The following is a 25963-nucleotide window of genomic DNA, read 5'->3' as shown; positions in this document are numbered from 1 at the left end:
TGGAATGAATAAAAATCACATTTATTGTGGATAAAAAATATTTGTTGTTGCAAAATTGTCTGATACCTAGAATTGTTCATACTACTTTTTAATATATATTATCAGAGATCTGCTTAGTTTTCCCATTTATGAATGACTTCTTCATCTCTTCTCTTCCGTCCTGATCTTATTCACTTTGTAAAAAGGAGCTCAACTGCTAGCAAAGTCCGATTACAGAGCCTATCATTCTCTTTGGCAGCGATGCCCAACCTATAGCTTAGGTGCCACTTGTGGCTCGCGGCTGTCTGCCAGCTTGGTGCATTAGCTCCAGGTCGAGCAAACCGGTATGAAGAGCACATCTCAAAACGGTGAATTGTGTGAGCAGCCCTGCACAGAAGAGCAGATCTGGATGCACCTATATTGGGTTTAGGGATGGTTTAAGTGTGGTACGCTGGAGACTGGATGATGCTGCCTGTCAGGAGGTGCTTGATGGGAGAGTACTGAATGGGAGTACTGTGGGAAACCCTGGATCTTACTATACTGCTTTGCGATAATTTCTGTGGAAAAGCTTTGGCGGTCATTATACCCGTAATAAGGGCTTTGGTTGCCACTACTGTGAAGGAAGGGGCGAGACCTGGATGTTGTTCTCAAGGTCAGAAATGTCAGGGAACATTGCTCTATGGGGAGAAAGCGAGGAGCAGGGGGAGACAAAGATCATGTTGAGCTTTCTAACAAGTCTTTTACCCAGTGGCATGTATAAAAATTATGGGGGCCCGAAGTCCTAATTACACATTCCACCCGCAAAACCGTATTCGTCTGAATAGGCGGGACACGGGACATACAGTTGCAAAAGGAATAACCTCTGAACGTTTAAAGGCATGTATTGCAACACTTGTTCAATAATTTTGCCCCTATTGAAGCCCCTTAGTGTTATCACTTTGAAGGCCCCCATAGATTTTCTCACCGGTCTTGATGAGTGGGCGTTGTAGAGTCAAACGCCCCTGATTCATGAACTGCACACCTCTTCATGAGTCTGGAGCCTTTGAGTAAGGCTGCTTTCACACTTCAGTTTTTTGCTGACAGGCTAAATCCGGCAAATTTTGAAAAAAACGAATCTGGCAAAATTTTCCTTTTTTTTTTTTTTTAGCCATAGACTTGTATTAGCGACGGATTGCCTCACGTTTCATCCTTTTCTTTCCGGATCCGTCTAAAAATTGTTTTCCGGCGGCCGGAGAAAAAGGACATTGTAACGTTTTTTGTCTGTTGAAAAACCGGACCGCATATTATAATGGAAGCCTATGGCGCTGGATCTGTAAAATGACTGAATCCGGCAATGGATTCCAGTATTTTAAACTGAGCATGTTTTAAACGTTTCCCATTCTTCTCTCTTCCCATCCCCAAAACCAACCAACCCCCCCCCCCCCCCTGGATATCAGCCAGTCGGATCCGGCAAAAAACGGATTCCGTTTTTTCCCAAATTTTATCCCCACGGCAGAAAACTGCTGTGTGAAAGCAGCCTTAAGGTGCCTCCATGTGCTTCGCCAGGATAATTTCTCCAGTTAGGGACAGAAGTGCGATTCCTGGCGTATGGCGCACCTTGTTTAATCCACCATATCCCCGCTAGGCCCTGTCCTGCTCTAGCTTTATCCATTTGGACAGAGCTGGGAAAAACTGAAAAAGATTTTTGAAATCTTGTATGCAATTTTTATCAGGGTCTTTGTATATTTGATTGTTAGACAAACTTGTCAGTGCAGAAGCTGCACATGAGGAGTATTTTTCCGTGAGTGAAATTCGGACTTGTGCTCTTTGTCACGATTCACACCGTGACCGTCACCCCTACGTCACGGGTCGGGGTGACTTTAGGCCAACAGACGGCTATCGCATGTGCAGGGGGGCTTATCTTAGTTATCCCTCCACTCCACAATGTGATGAAACAACACACACAAGGCTATTGACCTCTTAGTTTACAGCAGGGGCTTATTCTAGGTATCCCACTGCTCTTCAATATACCACGAACTGCAGGGATTTATGTATATCCCGCTTACAGTTCCACTTAAAACTTGCAGCTCTCTGGCGCCCCCTTACTCTCAGGTCAGATGTGGTACTGCACCTGGGGTAATTAGTCGCCAGAAAGGTTGCCTGCTATGTACTGGCTATCGGGCACGCTGCAGCGACGCGATAAACTACTCCCACTCAGGCAGGAACAATAATTATCAACGCCGCAGCCGCTACAGCATCACCCAAAAGTCTGCACACTATCGCTGCCACCAGCTTCGATTAAACGGGTCCGAAGCTAACCCAAAACAGTAGCGTATTTCCCTTCAGAAGACTTAGGGTACGGTTAGAGCATGGAGACAGAACTAGTATATTAATTATTATACTCTGTAAAAAGTTTCAGGCAGTGTTTATATAAAAAGATGTTATAAATGATGTTACAAATGAGACAATTGCAAATATGTACAAGCCTAGGGTAATTATAAAATAAACAGGGATTAAATGAGAAAAGGTAACACTCACATGTTCTCAGTTCATTGCATTGCAGGCAACCAGGCTAGGGGAGTTTTTTCCATATGTCCCAGCTCATTGGACGTGCTCAGGGCTTTCCAGAAGAAGACAAGAAGTCAAGAAGAACTGACTCCTGAGAGCCTGCCAGACCCTTAAAACCTTAAGGCTGTGACATCACAGAAAGGCTGGCTTATCCAGACCCTCCTCTCTCTACTTTCTAAGTACTTCAGCCTTAAATTTGTCTGCTTTCGATAACTTCGCTACAAAACATGTCATAGGCATAACAAACCCAGCATTCATCTCGGATTAACGTGGGCATTCTAATGAGATCAAATATGTCCTATCTGGGATACATATTTACAGAGAAATCCCTACTTGTTTACCAGATGGAGTTAGAAGCTCAGGTTTACCGTGGTGGATAGATCCACCGAGGGACGTAAAGAATATATATTTTTGTGTTCCTATCTTAAATGGTTTGCGTAATATCTTACAAACACAGAACAAAGAACTTCCATGAATTTTGGAGCCATTTTTCCAGTTCCAACTAGTGCAGTTGGGAGGGGGCGAGTGACTTTCGTCGAGCCTGGAATTTATGACCCCAGGGCAATAAAACCCCCTTCTAACATACATTCCGTAGCCCATAGAGAAACAAGGAGAGCCAGAGAGAGAAGGGGGGGGGGTTTAGCCCACCTCATGAGCTGAAGAGCAACTAAACTTATATGATATTTCATACCATATCGTGACACCTCCCCCTTTTGGTGTGCGCTAGGGAGGCAGAACCCCACGGTATGCCTCCATGGGCACCTCAGTAGGTTCACCCTGGCGGGACAGTCCATCTGCATTCCCATGCTCTTTGCCCGTTTTGTGTTCAATGGTGAAGTCAAACTGCTGAAGGGCAAGGCTCCTGCATAGCAACCTGCCGTTGGTTCCACACATGGCGTTTAGCCAGCGCAGAGGGTTGTGGTTGGTCACCACAGTGAAGGGGCGACCATACAAGTAGGGCTGCAAGCGCTGCAGGGCCCAGACTATGGCTAGGCACTCCTTCTCGATGGTGGAGTAGGCCACTTCCCTCGGCAAAAGTTTCCAGCTCAGGTATAACACGGGGTGCTCTTGGTCCTCCGAGTCAACCTGGCTGAGCACGGCACCAAGGCCAAACTCGCTGGCATCGGTCTGCACCAAGAACGGTCGACTGCTTTCAACACAGGGGCGTTGCACAGTGCGGTTTTCGACGCCTGGAAGGCCCCCTCACAGCCATCTGCGCAGTTGACAATGTGGGGTAGCTTCTTCCTGGTGAGGTCCGTCAAAGGTTTTACCAGGCTACTATAGTGCTGTACGAAGCGCCTATAGTACCCTGCAGTGCCCAAGAAGGACATCACCTGTTTCTTGGTCACGGGAGTGGGCCAGTTCACGATCGCGCCCACTTTCTCAGGCTCTGGCTTTAGGGTGTTTCCGTCTACCCGGTGCCCCAGGTAGTGAACCTCCCTCATGCCCATCTGGCACTTTCCGGGCTTGATGGTCAGTCCTGCTTGGTGAATTCGCCTGAGCACCTCCTCGAGATGCTGCAGGTGTTCCTCCCAGGAGGAACTGAAGATGGCAATGTCATCCAAGTACGCCACGGCGTACTTCTCCAGTCTCTGAAGCAGGAGGTTGACCATCCGCTGGAAAGTGGCAGGGGCATTCTTCATGCCGAAGGGCATGACCGTGGACTCGTACAGTCCGAAGGGCGTGATAAAGGCGGACTTCTCCTGCGCCTCGGGGCTCAGGGGAATCTGCCAGTATCCTCTACTCAGATCCATTATTGTTAGGTAATCTGCACCAGCTAACCTATCAAGCAGCTCCTCGATGCGCGGCATTGGGTGTGCGTCAGATGCTGTGATGGCGTTGAGCCCCCTGTAGTCCACACAGAACCGGGTGGTCCGGTCCTTCTTTGGCACGAGAACTACAGGTGAAGCCCACGCGCTCTTTGACCGTCGAATCACCCCCAGCTGTAACATCTCATCGATCTCTTGGCGCATAATCTGCTGCACCTGGTCAGAGATTCGATAGGGTGTTCGCCGTAGTGGGGCGTGATTCCCGGTGTCCACCTCGTGGACTGCTAACTTAGTCCTCCCAGGTCGGTTGGAGAACACGACCCGGAAGGGTTCCAGTGTGGTTTGCAACTGCAACCGCTGGGGTTCCGTTAACGAGGCGCTTACCTCCACGTCCTCTATGGACCCATTGGCCTTGGCTTGGGCCAGCATGTCCAGGAGGGTGTCTTCCTCCCCATCTTCGGGCACGCTGCAGACCGGTAGGACGAAAGGTTCACGTTCGTGTTGAGCCTTCATCATGTTGACGTGAAAGGCCTTTCGCCTACCCCGAGCGTGGTCAAGCGTGACCACGTAAGTGACCGGGTTGAGCTGTTGGTGGACGATGTACGGGCCCTCCCAGGCTGCCTGAAGCTTATCCGTTGGTACGGGGACCAGCACCCACACCTTTTGACCCACGTGGTAGGTCCGCTCCCGGGCGTTCTGGTCATACCAGTGCTTCTGGTCAGCCTGAGCCTGCGTCATGTTGTCATGCACCAACTGCGTCAAGGTCTGCATCTTGTCACGGAAGCGAATGACATACTCCACTATGGACACTTCAGAAGGGTTCGGCTCCTCTTCCCAGGATTCTCTTACCAACCCAAGGGGTCCCTGAACTCGCCTGCCGTACAGGAGCTCGAAGGGGGAGAACCCCGTCGAGGCCTGCGGAACCTCTCTATAAGCGAACAGCAGGTGTGGGAGGTACCGCTCCCAGTCGCGCCCTTGAGTCTCAACCAGCATGCGTAGCATCTGTTTGAGGGTACCATTGAAGCGTTCACACAAGCCATTGGTCTGTGGGTGATACGCACTCGATAACAGGTGCTTCACCTGCATTCTCTTACAGAGAGCCTCCATTAGGCGAGGCATAAATTGGGTCCCTTGATCAGTAAGCATTTTCCTGGGAAATCCTACACGTGAAAAGATGGCCAGCAGGGCATCCGCCACCTTATCTGCCCTAGTTGACGACAGAGCTACTGCTTCTGGGTACCGGGTAGCGTAGTCTACCACAGTAAGAATATATCGCTTTCCAGAACTGCTGGGGACGGCCAGCAGGCCTACAATGTCCACCGCGATCCTCTGGAAAGGCTCCTCTATCACTGGCAAAGGGTTCAGGGGAGCCTTAATAGCAGGCCCCGCCTTCCCCACTCTGACAGGTGACACAGGAGCGGCAGTAGTTTGACACATCTGTCCCCATCTTAGGCCAATAGAAGTGTTGAGACAGCCGGGCCTTAGTTTTGCTGATCCCCAAGTATCCAGCTAGCGGGATCTCATGGGCAATCCGCAACAACTCACCCCGGAATTGCTGCGGGATGACCAGCTGTCTTTCCCTCAACCACTCCTTTTGGGATTCTCCGGGTACTGTCTCCCGGTACAACCTCCCTCGTTTCCAGAACACCTTCTCCTTATCAGTCTTGGAGAAGCGCGTCCCGGCGAGTTGTCTCAAACTCTCTAGGCTCGCATCTGTGTGCAGAGCGGCCTGAAACTCCTGGCTAGGGGAAGCCAGAAGCGACGTCAGGGTCCCTTCCCCACGGGAACCCTCTTGGACCTGTTCTGAGTCCACCTCTGGTTCTGTCACAGTGATGACTGAGGAGGGTCCGGAAGGCAGACAGTTATCTGCGTTCCGGGCACTCTGACTGCGGGTGACAGCAGCTACGTAGGCTGTCTCCCCGGAGTTTTCTAGAGACCCATCAGCCGACGCTGCTATGGGCTCTACCTCCCCATCCACCCCCAACACTCCAGGGGCAGTGCTACTTATGGGCCAGTTACCTTCCTCGGTGGCACTGGTCACTTCCATGGCATCACCTTCCTCACGGTTCCCATGCATCTCCCCATTTCCTGTAGCACCAACACTTGCCCCTTTTAGGGGTTCCTCAGCCGTCTCACTCCGCAGAGCGACGTGGCTGAGCACGCCTGTACCTATGGACACATTAACCTTCACAGAAAAATCATTATCAGGTTCGGTTGGCACAGGTACAACATTTTCACCATCAATCCTAGGGAAAAAATGGTTATTAGATGCATCATTACAAGATAAGGCATGGTCAGGTAACACATGCGATTTCTCATCATCAGCATCAGCATCATCATCCGGGTTAACTTTACCCTCATTAGTAGATTGGGGAGGGGTGTCAGGGACGTAGTATGCAACCAACCTCCCCAAATCAGTCCCCAACAAAACATCAGTGGGCAAATTATCAGACAGCCCCACTTCCTTCACCCCGCTCCCAGCACCCCAATCAATATAAACCCGGGCCATCGGTAAGGGACAGCTGATGCCCCCAATCCCCGTGACAGTTAGGGTTTTCCCCGGAATGATTTCTTCAGGGGCCGCCAGTTCGGGTCGGATGAGGGTTCGTTCAGCCCCGGTGTCCTTGAGGCCTGTAGCAACATGGCCTCCCACCGTGATGTGCTGTACATTGTCACACACCCTCCCAACCACACCACCCACCAAAAGAACTGCTGCATTAGGCCCTGGGGCCTTGGCTGGGGTGTTCTTCTGCTTGGCTGGACAGGAGGGACTGAGATGACCAGTCTGATTGCAGAAGTAACACTTGCGAGGTTCGGTGGTAGGTCTGGTGTTGTTGGCCACGGGGCCAGGACCTCTGGTGTGTTGGCTGGCAGGGGTACTGGCGTTGGTTGCAGGCTTACCCCCTCTCCAGCTGGTGGTGACTGGCTTCCCCACCTCCGATCTACGATTGGCCTCATAGGCATCGGCAATCTGCGCTGCTTTCTTTGGGTTCTCTGTCCATCACGAACTGTCGCACCTCAGCTGGGCAAAGATGAAAGAACTGGTCTTTGATCATCAGGTCTCGCAGCTGTGCAAAGGTGGTCACTGACAGTCCTTGGGTCCACTGGTCAAAGTGTGTCCTCAGTCCATGCACCACATCACTGTAACTGTCGTGTGGGCCACGTTGGAGGGTCCTGAACTTTCTAAGGTACACCTCGAGTGTAAGCTGGTACTTGGCTATCAGAGCCTGCTTGATGGCCTCATAGTCTCCATCTTGTTCTTGAGGGAGGGCAGCAAACGCCTCCAGAGCATTGCCTCTCAGCCCTGGTGTCAGGTATCGTGCCCATTCATCTGTAGGCAGCCGGTACTGTCTGCAGGCTTTCTCAAAGGCCCACAGAAAAGTGTCCAAGTCTCCGTCCTTCTCCATAACAGGAAAGTGATCGGGTCGGGGCTTAGGTATCTGAGCGCTGCTGGGCTCACGTCTCTGGGCGGTGGAGGGCATCCCCCCCCTGCCGGAGCATCTCCAGTTCATGTGCTCGCTGGGCTTGGCGCTTGGCTCTCTCAGCCTCCCGCTCGGCTCGGGCCTCTCTCTCGGCTTGCTGGGCTTCCTGCCGGTATTGCTGAATCAGCTGCCGACGTCCCTCATGGTCGTCAGTGGGGAATTCTTTCAAGGCCGCCTGCAGGTGGGGGTCCAATTCGCCCGGATTGCTAACAGGGCCAGCATTCAGTGGTTGGACCTCTGCTGCAGCACCACGTTCGCTGGTGCTGGCTTCTGCGGCCTCTGAGCTCTGAGAGTGGTCTAGAGCGGCTTCCCATTGCACCAGATCTGCGACCAGTTGGGCTTTGTTTTTGCTTGCAAAGTCAATGTGCTGTGACTTGCATAAGGCAACAAGGGTGTCTCTGGTCTGCTCCTGATAAAAGACTTCTCCCAGCACAACCATGGTTGCCAAATAAAAGATAGGACAGAAAAACGAAGAGAAAGGGAGGGGATAATTACCAGTACGCAATTGTCTCAAGACTAAAAAACACTGAGTTCCTTCTCCAAACTTATTTGCGCAGAGTCCTCGCAAGAACTCTGCAAGTTTTTAGTGAGAGGAATGATTGCTCAAACCAAATCACTAATGCTCTAATATCCCACCGCCTTGCCACCAATTTGTCAGGAATCCCTGACTGCTGCCACCAATTTGTCACGATTCACACCGTGACCGTCACCCCTACGTCACGGGTCGGGGTGACTTTAGGCCAACAGACGGCTGTCACATGTGCAGGGGGGCTTATCTTAGTTATCCCTCCACTCCACAATGTGATGAAACAACACACACAAGGCTATTGACCTCTTAGTTTACAGCAGGGGCTTATTCTAGGTATCCCACTGCTCTTCAATATACCACGAACTGCAGGGATTTATGTCTATCCCGCTTACAGTTCCACTTAAAACTTGCAGCTCTCTGGTGCCCCCCTTACTCTCAGGTCAGATGTGGTACTGCACCTGGGGTAATTAGTTGCCAGAAAGGCTGCCTGCTATGTACTGGCTATTGGGCACGCTGCAGCGACGCGATAAACTACTCCCACTCAGGCAGGAACAATAATTATCAACGCCGCAGCCGCTACAGCATCACCCAAAAGTCTGCACACTATCGTTGCCACCAGCTTCGATTAAACGGGTCCGAAGCTAACCCAAAACAACAGTAGCGTATTTCCCTTCAGAAGACTTAGGGTACGGTTAGAGCATGGAGACAGAACTAGTATATTAATTATTATACTCCGTAAAAAGTTTCAGGCAGTGTTTATATAAAAAGATGTTACAAATGATGTTACAAATGAGACAATTGCAAATATGTACAAGGGTAATTATAAAATAAACAGGGATTAAATGAGAAAAGGTAACACTCACATGTTCTCAGTTCATTGCATTGCAGGCAACCAGGCTAGGGGAGTTTTTTCCATATGTCCCAGCTCATTGGACGTGCTCAGGGCTTTCCAGAAGAAGACAAGAAGTCAAGAAGAACTGACTCCTGAGAGCCTGCCAGACACTTAAAACCTTAAGGCTGTGTCATCACAGAAAGGCTGGCTTATCCAGACCCTCCTCTCTCTACCTTCTGAGTACTTCAGCCTTAAATTTGTCTGCTTTCGATAACTTCGCTACAAAACATGTCATAGGCATAACAAACCCAGCATTCATCTCGGATTAACGTGGGCATTCTAATGAGATCAAATATGTTTTATCTGGGATACATATTTACAGAGAAATCCCTACTTCTTTACCAGATGGAGTTAGAAGCTCAGGTTTACCGTGGTGGATAGATCCACCGAGGGACGTAAAGGATATATATTTTTATGTTCCTATCTTAAATGGTTTGCGTAATATATCTTACAAACACAGAACAAAGAACTTCCATGAATTTTGGAGCCATTTTTCCAGTTCCAGCTAGTGCAGTTGGGAGGGGGCGAGTGACTTTCGTCGAGCCTGGAATTTATGACCCCAGGGCAATAAAACCCCCTTCTAACATACATTCCGTAGCCCATAGAGAAACAAGGAGAGCCAGAGAGAGAAGGGGGGGGGGGAGGGGGGTTTAGCCCACCTCATGAGCTGAAGAGCAACTAAACTTATATGATATTTCATACCATATCGTGACACTCTTTTGTTCACGTATACCCTAATTAAAATCTTTCTAAAAAATGTTATCTGGTCACTAAAAGTTATGATCAATCCGTATATACATTGTAATCTACGATTTTAGTAACAGATTACAGGTGACAATGAGGGTAATAGTATTTTGTGAATTTGTTAAATGAACAAAAAATTGAAATACATTTTTCATCTATGCTTTCCATGAATGTAGGAAATTGGCCTGTGCAGAGGACTCTGACTTCTATGTGAAAGTGTTGTAGACTTGCTTTGTTACATGTGCAGACATCACTGTACTTATAGTGAATGGTGTGCTACGGCATTATCTATGTATATTTGGTACCATTTTAATCTTGCCTGTGATTACAGTATATTGAGATGCCATCAAAACACAAATATATACTACAAAATCATTATTTTAAATGTATATTAAAATATAGTGACATGAAGTAAAAAAAAAAATCAGTATTTAAGAAAAAAATAACATTTAAAATAATGTCTCCTCTTGACACATTCCCTAGTATGTGCTCATTTATTTATGTGTTGCATTTTTATTCTAACAGAACCAGAACATCTATGTTAAAGTCGTATAATCTCTCAACAAGACATGGTCCTCTTCTTGAGCGACCCCCTAAGGATAGACATGGACCAAACCAGAATATTCAAGATTCTATTAAACTTCACTTGGGATATCATCTACCTTCTGATTGGAGAGGTGAGGAATTTTGGGAATTATGTTATTAAATTCAATCCATCAGTAAGACCAATTTCCCAGAAACTTCATATATAGACATGCAGGCCTTTAAAATCTGCCTGACATCACACAGTCAGTGAGCCATCAGTAAAGCTAAAATGGCTAGTAGGAGGCAGGGAGACAATGTAGGGAGAGAGTGGCTGTGTGTGAAAGAGCACTTAGCGCCTCATTTGCATGTGAAAGTACCAATTTGTCTACAATGCAGCCACAGACAGAAGATCTAAAGGTGTCAATGGATTTACATAGAATGGTAGAGTTGGAAGGGACCTTCTCCACACACAAGAGGTGGTGAGTTCTCCTTCAATGGAAGTCTTCAAACAGGCTGGACAGGCATCTGCCTGGGATGATTTAGTGATTCCTGCATTGAGCAGGGGGTTGGACCAGATGACTCAGGAGGTCCCTTCCAACTCTACCTTTCTATGATTCTATGTAAATCCATTGACACATTTCAGATCTTCTGTCTGTTGCTGCATAGTAGACAAATTGGTAGTATTATATGCAAATTAGGCGTTAAGTGTTCTTTCACACCTAGCCACTCCCTCCCAAGATTCTTTCTCTGCCCATTACTAGCCATTTTAGCTTTATTGATGGCTCACTGCCTGTGTGATGTCAGGCACTAGGCAAGAAATCAGATAGTTGTCAGTCAAGCTAAGGAGGCAGGGAAACAACCTCAGGAGGCAGAAGCTTGTTCAGTGCCCTGGCAGGATTAGCGCACTAATCACCTAATTTACATATGAATTAAAGCACAAATGTATTGGGACTGCAGCAGCTTTTAGGAGATATAAAGGTGCTGACGGATTTAGCGTTCAACAAACTGCTTGCCCAGAGCGATGCAGCTTTAGACTGCGGATCTTACTGTCAGATTCTTTTTCACAAAGCAATAGATAATTTAGGTTTTGTAGTCCTGGAAATGTGTGTAGTTATATTAGTGTTTCCATCCACAGGATTACACAGTTGTGAAGAAGTCATCTGAGGAGTTTGTGTCGGTTAGCCATCCATTAGGAGAAAGAAGTGTCATGCAGAGTCTCATTTTGGCGTTTTCAGCTAATTCACTGATATATCTTAGAAACAAAAAGAAGATGGTAGATCTCGCGAGCAAGATAACTGAACTGTTGACGGGAAAGGTGAGCACTAGGGTGATATTATGTAGCATGGGTGACGTGTCTGGATGTTGACTGTATCATTGTGTGTGCCAGGTTCCTATAAGGTGTCAGGATGTAGCTGTTTATTTCTCCATGGAGGAGTGGGAGTATATAGAAGGACACAAGGAACTGTACAAGGACGTCATCATGGAGCACTACCAGACTCTCATATCACAAGGTAAGAGGAGCAATTTTGAGGGTCACCTAGCTTCTCACCCCCCCTAATGTATGTCAGTTATACAGATGCTTCTCACAAAATTTAGAATATCATCAAAAGGTTAATTTATTTCCGTTCTTCAATACAAAAAGTGAAACTCATATTTTATATAGTCATCACAAACAGAGTGATCTATTTTAAGTGTTTATTTCTATGTTAATGTTGATGATTATGGCTTATAGCCAGTGAAAACCCAAAAGTCATTTTCTCCTACGCCTCATTGGGGGACACAGGACCATGGGTGTTATGCTGCTGCCACTAGGAGGACACTAAGTAAACACATAAAGAATAACTCCTCCCCTGCAGTATACACCCTCCTGCTGGCTCTAAGTGAACCAGTTCTTGCTTAATGTCTGTAGGAGGCACTTGGGTCTGTTTCAGACCCCACCGTTTTTATTTTAATTTTAATTTTTTATTCTATTTTTTTCCTTAACGGACCGAATGGGGGCGACGGACCCTTTCTAGGTTCCGATCTCCCCTGAACCATCAACAGGCAAGTACATGGAGCGTTCCTCCCGTATCCTTTGCTGCAATGTTGGATGCCAGCCATGAGCTAACCTTACGGGCGACGGTTCCTTCGCGTTCCGATCTCCCCCCTCCATAGCAGGCAACCACACGGAGTAGCCCTCCATCTACCTCTCCTGAAGCCAGGTGCATAGCCGGACATAATATGTATGGCGTCCGTGCAGCCCCCCTCTGCATCACCACTGATATAGCGGATGACGCACGGCGGCAGGAGCTCTCCACCCCCTCCCTGATTATGGCGACGGTGGATTGAGCACCGGCCCACCGCATCTACCGTGAGTACACTGCGGGGGCCGAGGTGCTGGGGGGTCCTGGTCCCCGGGGTATGGAAGGTCCGCACCGCTAAAGGGCTAAAGCCCGGGTCCGTGGGTGGTCCACAGCACCCATTTTTGATGTGCGAGAGCACCTCAGGATGGCACTAATAGCGGTTGCGGCGCTGCAGGCCACAACCGCAAGTTTCTGAAATTTAGTCCACGGCTTTTCTCCTCATACAGGCCAGAGTCCTTGGCCACGCCCACTGGCAATTACCGCTGCCTATCTTTTCCAGCGCTTCTCGTTCCATCAGAAGCGCTCTCACAGATCTCGGCGGACATCTTGGGACAACCTGCGCTGCTTCCTAATCTCTGGATCCGGGGTCATAACCGATATACAACCTTCACATACATTGCGGACCTCCCCTGGGGACTCAAGACACAGGACCTGGGTAAGCTGCAGATACATAGCTTAACCCTTCCCCTGTTAGTAAGCGCTCTCCTCAAGGTTACTACAGTTGTGGCCAAAATTATTGACACCCCTGCAATTCTGTCAGATAATACTCCGTTTCTTCCTGAAAATGATTGCAATCACAAAATCTTTGGTATTGTTATCTTCATTTAATTTGTCTTAAATGAAAAAACACAAAAGAGAATGAAGCAAAAAGTAAAACATTGATCATTTCACACAAAACTCTAAAAATAGGCCAGACAAAAGTATTGGCACCCTCAGCCTAATACTTGGTTGCACAACCTTTAGCCAAAATAACTGCGACCAACCGCTTCCGGTAACCATCAATGAGTTTCTTACAATGCTCTGCTGGAATTTTAGACCATTCTTCTTTGGCAAACTGCTCCAGGTCCCTGATATTTGAAGGGTGCCTTCTCCAAACTGCCATTTTTAGATCTCTCCACAGGTGTTCTATGGGATTCAGGTCTGGACTCATTGCTGGCCACCTTAGAAGTCTCCAGTGCTTTCTCTCAAACCATTTTCTAGTGCTTTTTGAAGTGTGTTTTGGGTCATTGTCCTGCTGGAAGACCTATGACCTCTGAGGGAGACCCAGCTTTCTCACAATGGGCCCTACATTATGCTGCAAAATTTATTGGTAGTCTTCAGACTTCATAATGCCATGCACACGGTCAAGCAGTCCAGTGCCAGAGGCAGCAAAGCAACCCCAAAACATCAGGGAACCTCCGCCATGTTTGACTGTAGGGACCATGTTCTTTTCTTTGAATGCCTCTTTTTTTTCTCCTGTAAACTCTATGTTGATGCCTTTGCCCAAAACTCTACTTTTCTCATCTGACCAGAGAACATTCTTCCAAAACGTTTTAGGCTTTTTCACGTAAGTTTTGGCAAACTCCAGCATGGCTTTTTTATGTGTAGGGGTAAGAAGTGGGGTCTTCCTGGGTCTCCTACCATACAGTCCCTTTTCATTCAGACGCCGACGGATAGTACGGGTTGACACTGTTGTACCCTCGGACTGCAGGGCAGCTTGAACTTGTTTGGATGTTAGTCGAGGTTCTTTATCCAACATCCGCACAATCTTGCGTTGAAATCTCTTGTCAATTTTTCTTTTCCGTCCACATCTAGGGAGGTTAGCCACAGTGCCATGGGCTTTAAACTTCTTGATGACACTGCGCACGGTAGACACAGGAACATTCAGGTCTTTGGAGATGGACTTGTAGCCTTGAGATTGCTCATGCTTCCTCACAATTTGGTTTCTCAAGTCCTCAGACCGTTCTTTGGTCTTCTTTCTTTTCTCCATGCTCAATGTGGAACACACAAGGACACAGGACAGAGGTTGAGTCAACTTTAATCCATGTCAACTGGCTGCAAGTGTGATTTAGTTATTGCCAACACCTGTTAGGTGCCACAGGTAAGTTACAGGTGCTGTTAATTACATAAATTAGAGAAGCATCACATGATTTTTTGAACAGTGCCAATACTTTTATCCACCCCCTTTTTACGTTAGGTGTGGAATTATATCCAATTTGGCTTTAGGACAATTCTTTTTGTGTTTTTTCATTTAAGACAAATTAAATGAAGATAATAACAACAAAGGATTTGTGTTTGCAATCATTTTCAGGAAGAAACTGAGTATTATCTGACAGAATTGCAGGGGTGTCAATACTTTTGGCCACATCTGTATGTCAAGGCCTCACAAAAAGTTTGGGAAAGCCCACACGGTATTTTTTGCTGCATGTACCTCTTGTATGGTCTCATTACCCTGGGGTCACAATACTGCATTGTGCACAGTTTGTGAACCGGCGACTGTTCAGGAACCACCTATTACCGACGCAGAGCCTAGTGAGCCTGGTCCCCCTGAGTGGGCTACCTCCCTTACCCGGTCTATGGCATCTCTGGCAAAAGCGTTAGAATTGTTCCGAGACCCCTCCTCTAACCAGGGCATTCTTACAGACAACGCTTCCGATCCTCGAAACCCCTCGTACTCTATGGGTCGTACATTGCCAAGGGGCTCTCGCCCTTCCAGAAAAAGGACTCATGCCATATCCCCAGACCATCACTGGGATTCGGGTTCTGAGAGCTCCATTTCTCGCTCCCCTTCCATTGGGGCTAGCAGAGCACCTGTTTCAGAGGACGATTCTGACACCTCCCTAGATCAGGAATTTCATCACGATCAGGAGACTCTCGACTCTGAGTCATTGAATAAGGCTTTGAAACTTGAGAAGGAACCTTTATCTAAAATGGATCATGCCGTGTCCTTTAAGAGGACCATGCGAGCTCACAAGGTATTCGCTACTCATCTAGAATTTAAGGAAATTGTTGAATCTCACAGGATCCGTCCCGATAAACGATTCACAGGGCAGAAGCCCATGGAATCAAAATATCCCTTTGCCAAGGATCTAAGAAAAGAATGGTCTCAATCTCCTCAGGCGCCTCTATTAAAAATCCATCCGATCGTCAGATTAACAATATGGTGCGTTCAGCCTTTGAAGCCTCAGCAGCGGCACTCTTCCCATCTTTTGCTGCTACGTGGGTGGCTAAGGCTATGACCCACTGGGCTGAGGCCTTGTCCGCAGCGGTGCTGGATACCGATCGCCCCCCCCTCCCACCCCACCCCCCCCGAGATAGCAGACCTCGCAACTCAGATAGCCAGAGCGGGAGATTTTGTAGTTACCGCATCCCTTGACGATGCTAACTGTGCTTCTCAAGCAGCAGCAAATGCCATCACCATCCGGAGATCCTTATGGCTCAGGGACTGGCGTGTGGATTCGACTTCCAAAAAGTCATTCTCTTCCATATCAGGGCGGTCGCCTTTTTGGCGAAAAGCTCAACCAATTAATTTCCGACGCCACTGGAGGGAAGAGTAAATTTCTTCTACAACAGAGACCCTTTCGGAGCCAGCAACAACAGGCCCGGTCCCGATTTTTTTTTTTTTTTTTTCGCTTCAACTATAGCTGGTCCTCTACTTCCACATCCTCCGGACCTGGCCGGGCACAACGTAGGGATAGAGGTCCGCAAACCTCTTACAAACAGTCTCCCTCTTGGAGAGGCAGGCCTAGGCAGTCGGGGTCCAGACCGGGCAGGTCTCCCACACTATGACTCCCTGTGGTATTCGGCGGACACCCTCAAAGTTGGCGGCCGCCTGCTTTCCTTCAGCGACGTGTGGCTCTCGGTCGCTCACGATGAATGGGTCCGTGACCTAGTGTCCTCCGGATACAAGAGAGATTTTCTCTCTCTTCCACCAAATCGTTTTTCCCCATCTTCTCCTCCCAGGGCAAAGGCATCAGAGTTCTTCCAGGCCATAATCTCTCTAAAGGAAGACGGGGTTATTATCCCGGTTCCTCAAAGCGAAAGGTTTCAAGGTTTTTATTCAAACCTGTTCATTTTTCCAAAGAAGGACAGTACAGTACGGCCCATACTTGACCTAAAACTGCTGAACAAATTTGTCAGAGTGCGATGGTTCTGGATGGAATCGCTTCGTTCTGTCATTGCCTCCATGGAGAAAGGCGAGTTCCTGGCATTCATAGACATCCAGGACGCGTACCTCCACTTTCCCATTTTACCTTCTCACCAAAGGTTTCTTCGCTTCGCAGTTCAGGAAGATCACTTTCAGTTTGCTGCTCTGCCCTTCAGCCTCGCCACCACACCCAGGGTATTCACCAAGGTCATGGCGGCCGCCGTGGCCATCCTTCATACCTGAGGTGTGGTGGTGTTACCGTATCTCGACGATATCCTCATCAAAGGCCCCTCTTTCCACACCTGCAAGGAGGCCGTGACCATCACAATAGATACTCTTTCTCGCCTGGGTTGGAGGGTAAACTTCAAAAAATCTTCCCCAGTACCGGCTCAGCGAATTTCCTTTCTAGGAATGATACTGGACTCATCCCGGGGGTTGGTACTTCTTCCCCCTGAAAAAATCTGTTTTACAGCGGGAAGCTCAGAAGCTCTCCCAACCTCATACTTGCTCTCTACGTTTCAGTATGAGAGTCCTTGGCAGGATGGTAGCAGCTATAGAGGCGGTCCCATTCGCTCAACTACACCTCCGCCCCTTACAACATGCCCTCCTGGCTGTTTGGGATAGGAACCCGTTATCTCTCGATCGTCATTTCCTTCTTCCCCAGCAAGCCAGTCTCTCAGGTGGTGGACTTTGAAGTCCTCCCTGAATCAAAGGAAGTCCTTTCTCCCAGTACATTGGCTAGTTGTGACAACAGATGCCAGCTTTCTGGGCTGGGGAGCAGTGTTCCTCCATCACACTGCTCAGGGCCGCTGGTCTCTTCAGGAAGCTCGCCTGCCCATCAGCATCCTGGAAATACGGGCAATCAGGTTGGCTCTTATTCAATTCCATCCCTTCCTGATGGGTCGTCCCATCAGGATTCAGTCCGACAATGCCACAGCAGTGGCACACATCAACCGGCAGGGGGGAACACGCAGCAAAGCAGCCATGTCCGAAGTAGGCCACATTCTTCGTTGGGCTGATGAAAACCGCTCAATGATATCAGCGGTTCACATCCCGGGAGTGGAAAATTGGGAGGCAGATTTTCTCAGCCGCCAAGGTCTCGACTCCGGAGAGTGGTTTCTCCATTCAGAGATCTGCTGTCGTTGGGGAACCCCAGACGTGGATCTGATGGCCTCACGGCTAAATTCCAAGGTTCCCAATTTCATAGCTCGGTCCCACAACCCAGCAGCCATCGGGGCAGATGCACTCGTTCACTCGTGGCATCACTTCCAGCTTCCGTATATATTTCCCCCGCTTCCCTTGCTACCGAAAGTCATCAAGAAGATTAGAGCGGAGGGGATACCAGTATTCCTCATTGCGCCTGACTGGCCGCGCAGGGCCTGGTACGCCGAACTAGTTTAACTAGTCGCCGATGTCCCCTGGCGATTACCGAATCGCACAGACCTGTTGTTCCAGGTCCCCATTTACCACCAGAACTCCGAGGCCCTGTGTTTGACGGCATGGCCATTGAGTCCTGGGTGCTGACACAGGCAGGCTTCTCTCAGAAAGTCATTTCCACTATGATCAGTTCTAGAAAGCCTATGTCCATGCGTATATATCATCGCATTTGGAAGACCTTCTTCTCATGGTGCCAGGACCGTTGATGCTCTCCTCTTGAATTTTGAGTTCCTTCCATCCTCGAATTCCTTCAGTCGGGTTTGGACTTAGGTCTCGCCCTTAGTTCTCTCAAAGGGCAGATTTCAGCCTTGTCAGTCCTGTTCCCACGTAAAATTGCCAACAGATTACAGGTGAAGACGTTCATTCAGGGAGTCTCCCATATGGTGCCGCCCTATAAGATGCCGTTGGAACCATGGGACCTCAATTTGGTCCTCGGAGTCTTGCAGGAGACTCCTTTTGAACCTCTGCACGACGTTTCCCTGTCTCTTCGATCATGGAAGGTTGCCTTCCTGGTTGCGGTCACGTCCATCCGACGAGTCTCAGAACTGGCGGTCTTGTCTTGCCAAGTTTCTTTCCTCATTTTTCATCAGGATAACGTGGTTTTGAGAACGTCCCCGTCTTTTCTACCAAAAGTTGTCTCATCTTTCCACCTCAATGAGGAGATTGTTCTGCCTTCACTTTGCCCGGTGCCAGTACATCGCATCGAGAAGGCTCTCCACACACTGGATTTGGTGAGAGCTCTTAGGAGATACGTCTCGAGGACGGCGTCTTTCTGCAGGTCAGATGCCCTATTTGTGCTCCCGGAGGGGTCAAGGAAAGGTCTAGCCGCTTCCAAGGCTACGATAGCCAAGTGGATTCGTTCAGCTATCCAGGAGTCCTACCGAGTTAGAGGTCACTCCGTCCTAGCAGGGATTAAGGCTCATTCTACTCAGTCAGTGGGTGCGTCTTGGGCCATCCGGCACCAGGTGTCAGCAGCACAAGTCTGCAGGGCTGCGACCTGGTCCAGCCTGCATATGTTTACGAAACATTACCATGTCCATTCTCAGGCCTCAGCAGATGCATCCATCAGCAGAAGAATTTTGCAGGCAGCAGTACCGCATCTGTAACTTGTGGGTACAAGGAGCAATTGCTGTGGTACGAGGAGCAATTGCAGTGGATTGTTTCCCACCCAGGGACTACTTTAGTTCGTCCCATGGTCCTGTGTCCCCCAATGAGGCGTAGGAGAAATAGGGATTTTTGTGTACTCACCGTAAAATCCTTTTCTCCGAGCCAATCATTGGGGGACACAGCACCCACCCTGTTAGCCTATTGGCTTTAGTTTTTTTCTGTGTTGACTTGGTTTTGACACAGTTAATTCTTTTTAATTGTTAAGCTCCTACTGCTTTGTTACTGAACTGGTTCACTTAGAGCCAGCATGAGGGTGTATACTACAGGGGAGGAGTTATTCTTTGTGTTAACTTAGTGTCCTCCTAGTGGCAGCAGCATAACACCGATGGTCCTGTGTCCCCCAATGATTGGCTCGGAGAAAAGGATTTTACGGTGAGTACACAAAAATCCCTATATCTCGGTAAATTAGAATACTTTATAACACCAGCTTGAAAAATGATTGTAAAATCCGAAATTTTGGTAAACTGAAATGTGGCACTGCTGAGGTGTTATGGAAGCTCAGGTTGCTTTGATAGCAGCCTTCAGTTCGTCTGCATTGTTGGGTCTTGTGTCTCTCATCTTCCTCTTGACAATACTCCATAGATTCTCTATGGGGTTAAGGTCAGGCGAGTTTGCTGGCCAATCAAGCACAGTGATACTGTTGTTTTTAAACCAGGTATTAATACTTTTGGCAATGTGGACAGGTGCCAGGTCCTGCTGGAGACTGAAATCTCCATCTCCAAAAAGCTTGCCGGCAAAGGGAAGCATGAAGTGCTTTAAAATTTCCTGGTAGACGGCTGCGCTGAATTTGGTTTTGATAAATCACAGTGGACCTACACCAGCAGATGTCATGGCTCCCCAAACCATCACTGATTGTGGAAACTTCACACTAGACCTCAAGCAGCTTGGATTGTCTGTCTCTCCACTCTTCCTCCAGACTCTGGGACCTTGATTTCCAAATGAAATGCAAACTGTACTTTCATCTGAAAACAACACCTTGGACCACTGAGCAACGGTCCAGTTCTTTTTCTCTTTGGCCCAAGTAAGATGCTTCTGGCATTGTCCACTGGTGATGAGTGGCTTGACAAAAGGAATGCGACACTTGTAGCCCATGTCCTGGATACATCTGTGTGTGGTGGTTCTTGAAGCAATGACTCCAGCAGCAGTCCACTCCTTGTGAATCTCTCCCAAATTTTTGAATGGCCTTTTCTTAACAATCCTTTCAAGGCTGTGGTTATCCTGGTTGCTTGTGCACCTTATTCTACCAAATTTTTTTTATTCCACGCAACTTTCCATTAATATGCTTGGATACAGCACTCTGTGAACAGCCAGCTTCTTTAGCAATGAACTTTTGTGGCTTACCCTCCATGTGGAGTGTGTCAGTGACTGCCTTCTGGACATCTGTCAAGTCAGCAGTCTTCCCCATGATCGTGGAGCCTACTGAAACAGACTAAGGGACCTTTTTTAAACGCTTAGGAAGCCTACGCAGGTATTTTTTGTTAATTATTCTAATTTACTGAGATAATGACTTTTGGGTTTTCATTGGCTGTAAGCCATAATCATCAACATTAACTTTTTGATGATATTCTAATTTTGTGAGAAGCACCTGTATGTATGCAACTCAAATACGTCAATGCCTGACGTATTAGATCCAAGTCTCCAGTAGGGTTTTGTAATTTCTACACTCTTCTTGGGTTCCCACAACCTTCAGGACAACATGTGGAGTCAGTTTTGTTATCGCTAGCACTTTCTGTTTTCTCTTAAAGAGTGCTGTCTCCCACGTTAAAGGAGCAGGGACAGATCAGTGACGTTGCAGCAGTTACCCATCACCAAACACTTATACTCACACAAACATCCACAGGGACCTATATACAGAACACAGAAGTCTGTTTACACAGTCGTGCACACACCGTTATACAGTTACTTAAACACAATCTTATCCATTCCTTGCTATATTGCTCTACTTTCTGGATGGACTTAGGGCCAAATGTATCAAGACAAGAGACATGCACACCAGTCTTGATGAAATGTGCACTAGAATAAGATACGCCTATTTCATTAACCCCTTAACGTCTAGTGATGGACAGAGTCCATCATTGGTCGCCTCACCCTTTTCCGGCACATGACAGCAGATCTGATCAGCTTGTATTTTTCAGGACAAGTTGTAGTTTTGAACGGCACCATGCTCCTTACCGTGTATCTACTGACACACTAGGAAAAATATTCCAAGTTTGATGAAATGTTGAAAAAAAAAAATGCAGTTCCACAGTTGTCTTTGAGTTTTATTATTACAGCATTCATTGTACGGTAAAAATGAACTGGAAGCATAATTATCCAGGTCAGTCCGATTACAAATATACTAAACCTGCATCGTTTTTTTGTTTGTTTTGTTTCTATTGTAAGGGATGAAATTAAAATTCAGAATATTGTTATAAAAAGCACATTTGGGGGGGGGGTGGCCTAGCGCAGGATGTGAGAGGACGTGCGGTGGAGCTCTCCTGCCACAATCTCCCTAAATATTGGTACCTGAGGTGCCGCCGAACGCTGAAATCACACTAAGGAGTGTGCAGGGACCCGGGGAGCAGCAGTGAGCGGCGTGCGGTCGGGCGGAGAGGAGTCCTGCAAGAGGATGACGCGCAGGAGACAGAAGGAGCCGGCAGCGTCGGGAAGCTTTTAGGCCCAAGATGGCGCCGAGACTGCAGAGGAGGTGGCAAGGGCGAGCGCGGCATATCAAAGGAAGATGGAGGTGATCGCTCGGCTGGAACGCTTTGCGAGGTCAGAGGAAGCTGCTAATGAGCAGTCAGCGGCTGAAGGTGAGAGGCCTGAAACAACATATGTCCCTGGGGAACAACAAGGAGGAGGGGGCCAGTCGCAGAGCAGTGGGGAGGATCAGAGATCCCCTGATGTGGCTGCACGTGCTGACCATCTTGAACAGCCGGACATACTAGACATAGCAGAGCCGACGCTCAAAGGTATATTCTCTGTGGAATGTACAACAAGTCTGCCCTTGCAGCTCTGAACAGTCGTGTGGATGAATTAAAGGGAGAGATGGGTGCGATTAATGCTGCAGTGCGCAAAGTTGAACAGAAAGTGGAGGTGGTGGAAGAACGTGTGGGGAGGGTTGAAGACCAGGTTATTGAACTGTTGAAAAGGGGAAAAAAAGTATGTGCAGCGTATAGCTGAACTGGAATTTAAAACAGATGATCTTGAGAACTGCTCCTTCAGGAGCAACCTGAGGATTGTGGGGGGTGCCAGAAAAAGCAGAAGGAAATAACCCCACTGAGTACATTGAGTCATGGCTGAAAAACACTGTAGGAGGGGATGGTCTCACTAAAATGTTTTCCGTTGAAAGGGCACATCATGTGCCCACTAGACCCCTGCCCCCAGGATCAGCCCCAAGAGTCATCTTGGCTAACGTTCTGAATTATCGGGACCTGCTGAGGAAAGCCAGGAACTGTGCGGATCTAACCATAGACGGCAATCGCATCTCCATCTACCCAGATTATTTTGCAGCGGTCTAAAAGCTCCGAATGACGTTTGGAAAAGTCAAAAGGCGACTACGGGACATGGATTTGCGCTATTCAATGATTTACCCAGCTAAGCTGAGAGTCGCTGCCTTGGATCGAGTGCACTTTTTTCAGAATCCAGAGGAGGCGACACACTGGCTGGATTCTAACACCAAAAATATCAGAGCGGAACGGTCCCGTTGAAGCAGACTCTGAGTGATGTTGAAACAGTGATTACCTGTTATTCAGTTTGAATTTGATAAGTTAATGGTCATCTCTGAGGTGACATAATGCTATGTTGGTATATGTGGGTTGTGTTCGGCGGCACAACGGACATTGCAGTTTGATAAATGTGAACGGGAGAGTAGTTGGAGTATTGAGCTTTAGGCTGTAAAAACGCCCTCCTGGATCTCAAATAGAGAGGGAGAGTGAATTCTTATCAGCTTTAAAGTTATGGGAGAAAAACAGTTTTTCGGGAGGGGGATGGAAGGGAAGGATGGGAGTTATTTCAGAGTTGGAAGGTTGGGACGGGGGGTAGATGCGGGAAGGTGGGGAGGCGGGGGGGAGGGTAAGGGGGGGGACCCGAGACCTCTTTTTTTTAATGAGTCAAACGTTTGGTATTGTGATATCATGGGGGGTAGAATTAAAATTCTAAGCTGGAACGTTAGGGGTCTCGCCAATGTCTCAAAGCGGGCTGCAATTCTACAATATCTGTTGAAGCTGAGGCCCTCAGTGATTTGCCTTCAAGAAACACACCTGGTAGAAGACAAAGTAGCTATGTTACAAAAAAGATGGGTGAGGAAGGCTTATCACTCGACGTACTCAGCCTATGCTAGGGGAGTGTCGCTATTAATCCACACTTCTACTCCATATGAAGAAGTGGAGGTTATAATAGACAAGGATGGGCAATACGTGTTTATTGTATGTAAGATATTGAATAGATTATTATGTATAGTGTCTTTATATATCCCTCCACCGTTTTCGGGGAAAATGATACATAAAATTCTGAACAAATCGGGGAAATGGACTGGGGTCCCGTTGCTTGTAATAGGAGACGTGAATAATATTGCAAATAATCATTGGGATAGGGGCAAACATACAGGGAACAGAGAGGAAGGGAATGTAACCCCTTTTGGAAACTACATGAGGGAAATTGGATGGATAGACTTGTGGGGAGTTAGAAATATGGAGAACTACATTTATTAGTGCTACTCGGCGACGTATGGTTCCTTGTCTCGCATTGATGTGGCTTTGGGAAATCAAGGGATGGATAACTTGGTGCAGGAAGTGGAATATTTGCTTAGAGTTCTATCGGATCATTGTCATCTGATGGTATCTCTACAATTGGGAGAACAGCGTTGGTTGGCAGGTATGGGATGTAAAATTCACCCCTTTTGGCTACGGTTGCTGGATATGGGAAAGATAGGAGAGGAACTGGGTGAATTCTTTACGAAGGTAATGCAGAGGGTCATATAGTTTACTATGAAGGCGTTTTTGAGAGGGATTTTATTCAGAGAAGTATCTCAATAAAAGACTAGGTCTCAAAAACTAGATAAAGCAGTGATGGAGGAACTAAGGGCAGCAGAGGTAGCATTGGGTGCGCAGTGTTGAAAAGCTATGCAGACCCGCATGAGAGTGGCCCAGTCGGAGGTTAATAATCTTCACATCTGTAAGGCAAAGAGATTGCGGGCATTTCAGAACGAGGCATTCTATGCGGAAGGTGAAAAAGTGGGACATTTGCTCTCAGTGGTAGCTTCGGCACAATGGGAATCCTCGCATGTATACGTAATTAAAACAAAGGAAGGTAATGTGGTTACACAAGGGGATCAAATTTTGGATGTATTTAAACAATTTTATAGTGAGCTATACTTCTCTAAGATACATAAAGGTCAAGAGGAGATGAACAGGTATATGAATGTAGAATATAAGCCCGCAAGGGCAGGGTCCTCGCCCCTCTGTATCAGTCCGTCATTGTTAGTTTGTTTACTGTATGTGATATCTGTAACTTGTATGTAACCCCTTCTCATGTACAGCACCATGGAATCAATGGTGCTATATAAATAAAAAAAAAATAATAATAATAATATGAGTTTGATTAAGCTTCCTAGACTAGGTAATGAAGACAGAGAATGGATGACTAGGCCGATGGCAGCGGAGGAACTGAGGGTGGCACTGGCGGACATGGCGGGTAATAAGGCGGACAGCATTCCGGCAGAGGTGTATAAAATTTTTCATGAAGAAATAATAACTAAATTGGAGAAGGTATTTAATGAGTCTTTGGAGAGGGGAATACTACCTACATCTATGAGAGAGGCCATTGTTGTGGTCATTCCTAAAGTTGATAAGGATCTGTTGAATCCGGAGTCCTACAGACCAATCTCACTCCTTATGGCAGATATAAAGATTTTGGCGAAGGCCTTGGTTAACAGATTAACCCATGTGATTGATAAAGTAATCCACCCAGATCAATCTGGATTTATGCCTAACAAATCTACAGCAATTAATTTAAGGAGACTATATTTAAACTAGATGGTGGCCCGATTCTAACGCATCGGGTATTCTAGAATATGTATGCGCAGCGTAGTGTATAGCACAGACCACTCAGTACATTGCGCAGCCCACTCAGTACATTGCGCAGCCCACACAGTACACGTTGTATATTGCGCAGCCCGCGTAGTATATTGCGCAGCCCACGTAGTATATTGCCCAGCCCACATAGTAGCGCAGGTTGTATATTGCGCAGCCCACGTAGTATATTGCGCAGCCCACGTTGTATATTGCGCAGCCCACGTAGTATAGTGCGCAGTCCACGTAGTATATTGCGCAGCCCACGTAGTATATTGCGCAGCCCACGTAGTATATTGCGCAGCCCACGTAGTATATTGCCCAGCCCACGTAGTATATTGCGCAGCCCACGTAGTATATTGTCCAGCCACGTAGTATATTGCCCAGCCACGTAGTATACAGCACACAGCCACGTAGTATATTGCCCAGTCACATAGTATAAAGCACACATCCACGTAGTATACAGCACAGAGCCACGTTGTATACTGCCCTGTCACGTAGTATATTGGCCAGTCACATAGTATACAGCACACAGCCATATAGTAAACAGCACAGAGCCACGTAGTATATTGCCCAGTCACGTAGTATAAAGC

At 47.6% G+C, this 25963-nt stretch overlaps 1 protein-coding gene across 1 annotated transcript in view; it reads left to right on the top strand.

Moving 5' to 3' along the window:
* The window catches only part of LOC138665354 (zinc finger protein 665-like), a 42267-nt gene that overhangs the window by 1193 nt on the left and 15111 nt on the right, over positions 1–25963 (top strand). Inside the window, exons 2-4 of the mRNA XM_069752753.1 lie at positions 10468–10619; positions 11603–11782; positions 11855–11978. Of these exons, the coding sequence (XP_069608854.1) occupies positions 10512–10619; positions 11603–11782; positions 11855–11978 (412 nt within the window). The 5' untranslated portion in view covers positions 10468–10511. The remainder of the gene's footprint in view (positions 1–10467; positions 10620–11602; positions 11783–11854; positions 11979–25963) is intronic.

The sequence above is a fragment of the Ranitomeya imitator genome, chromosome 2, assembly GCF_032444005.1.
Source record: "Ranitomeya imitator isolate aRanImi1 chromosome 2, aRanImi1.pri, whole genome shotgun sequence".
NCBI classification, from domain to species: Eukaryota; Metazoa; Chordata; class Amphibia; order Anura; family Dendrobatidae; genus Ranitomeya; species Ranitomeya imitator.
Note: the sequence above shows the minus strand (reverse complement) of the source record. Positions and strands in the feature narration are given on the sequence as shown.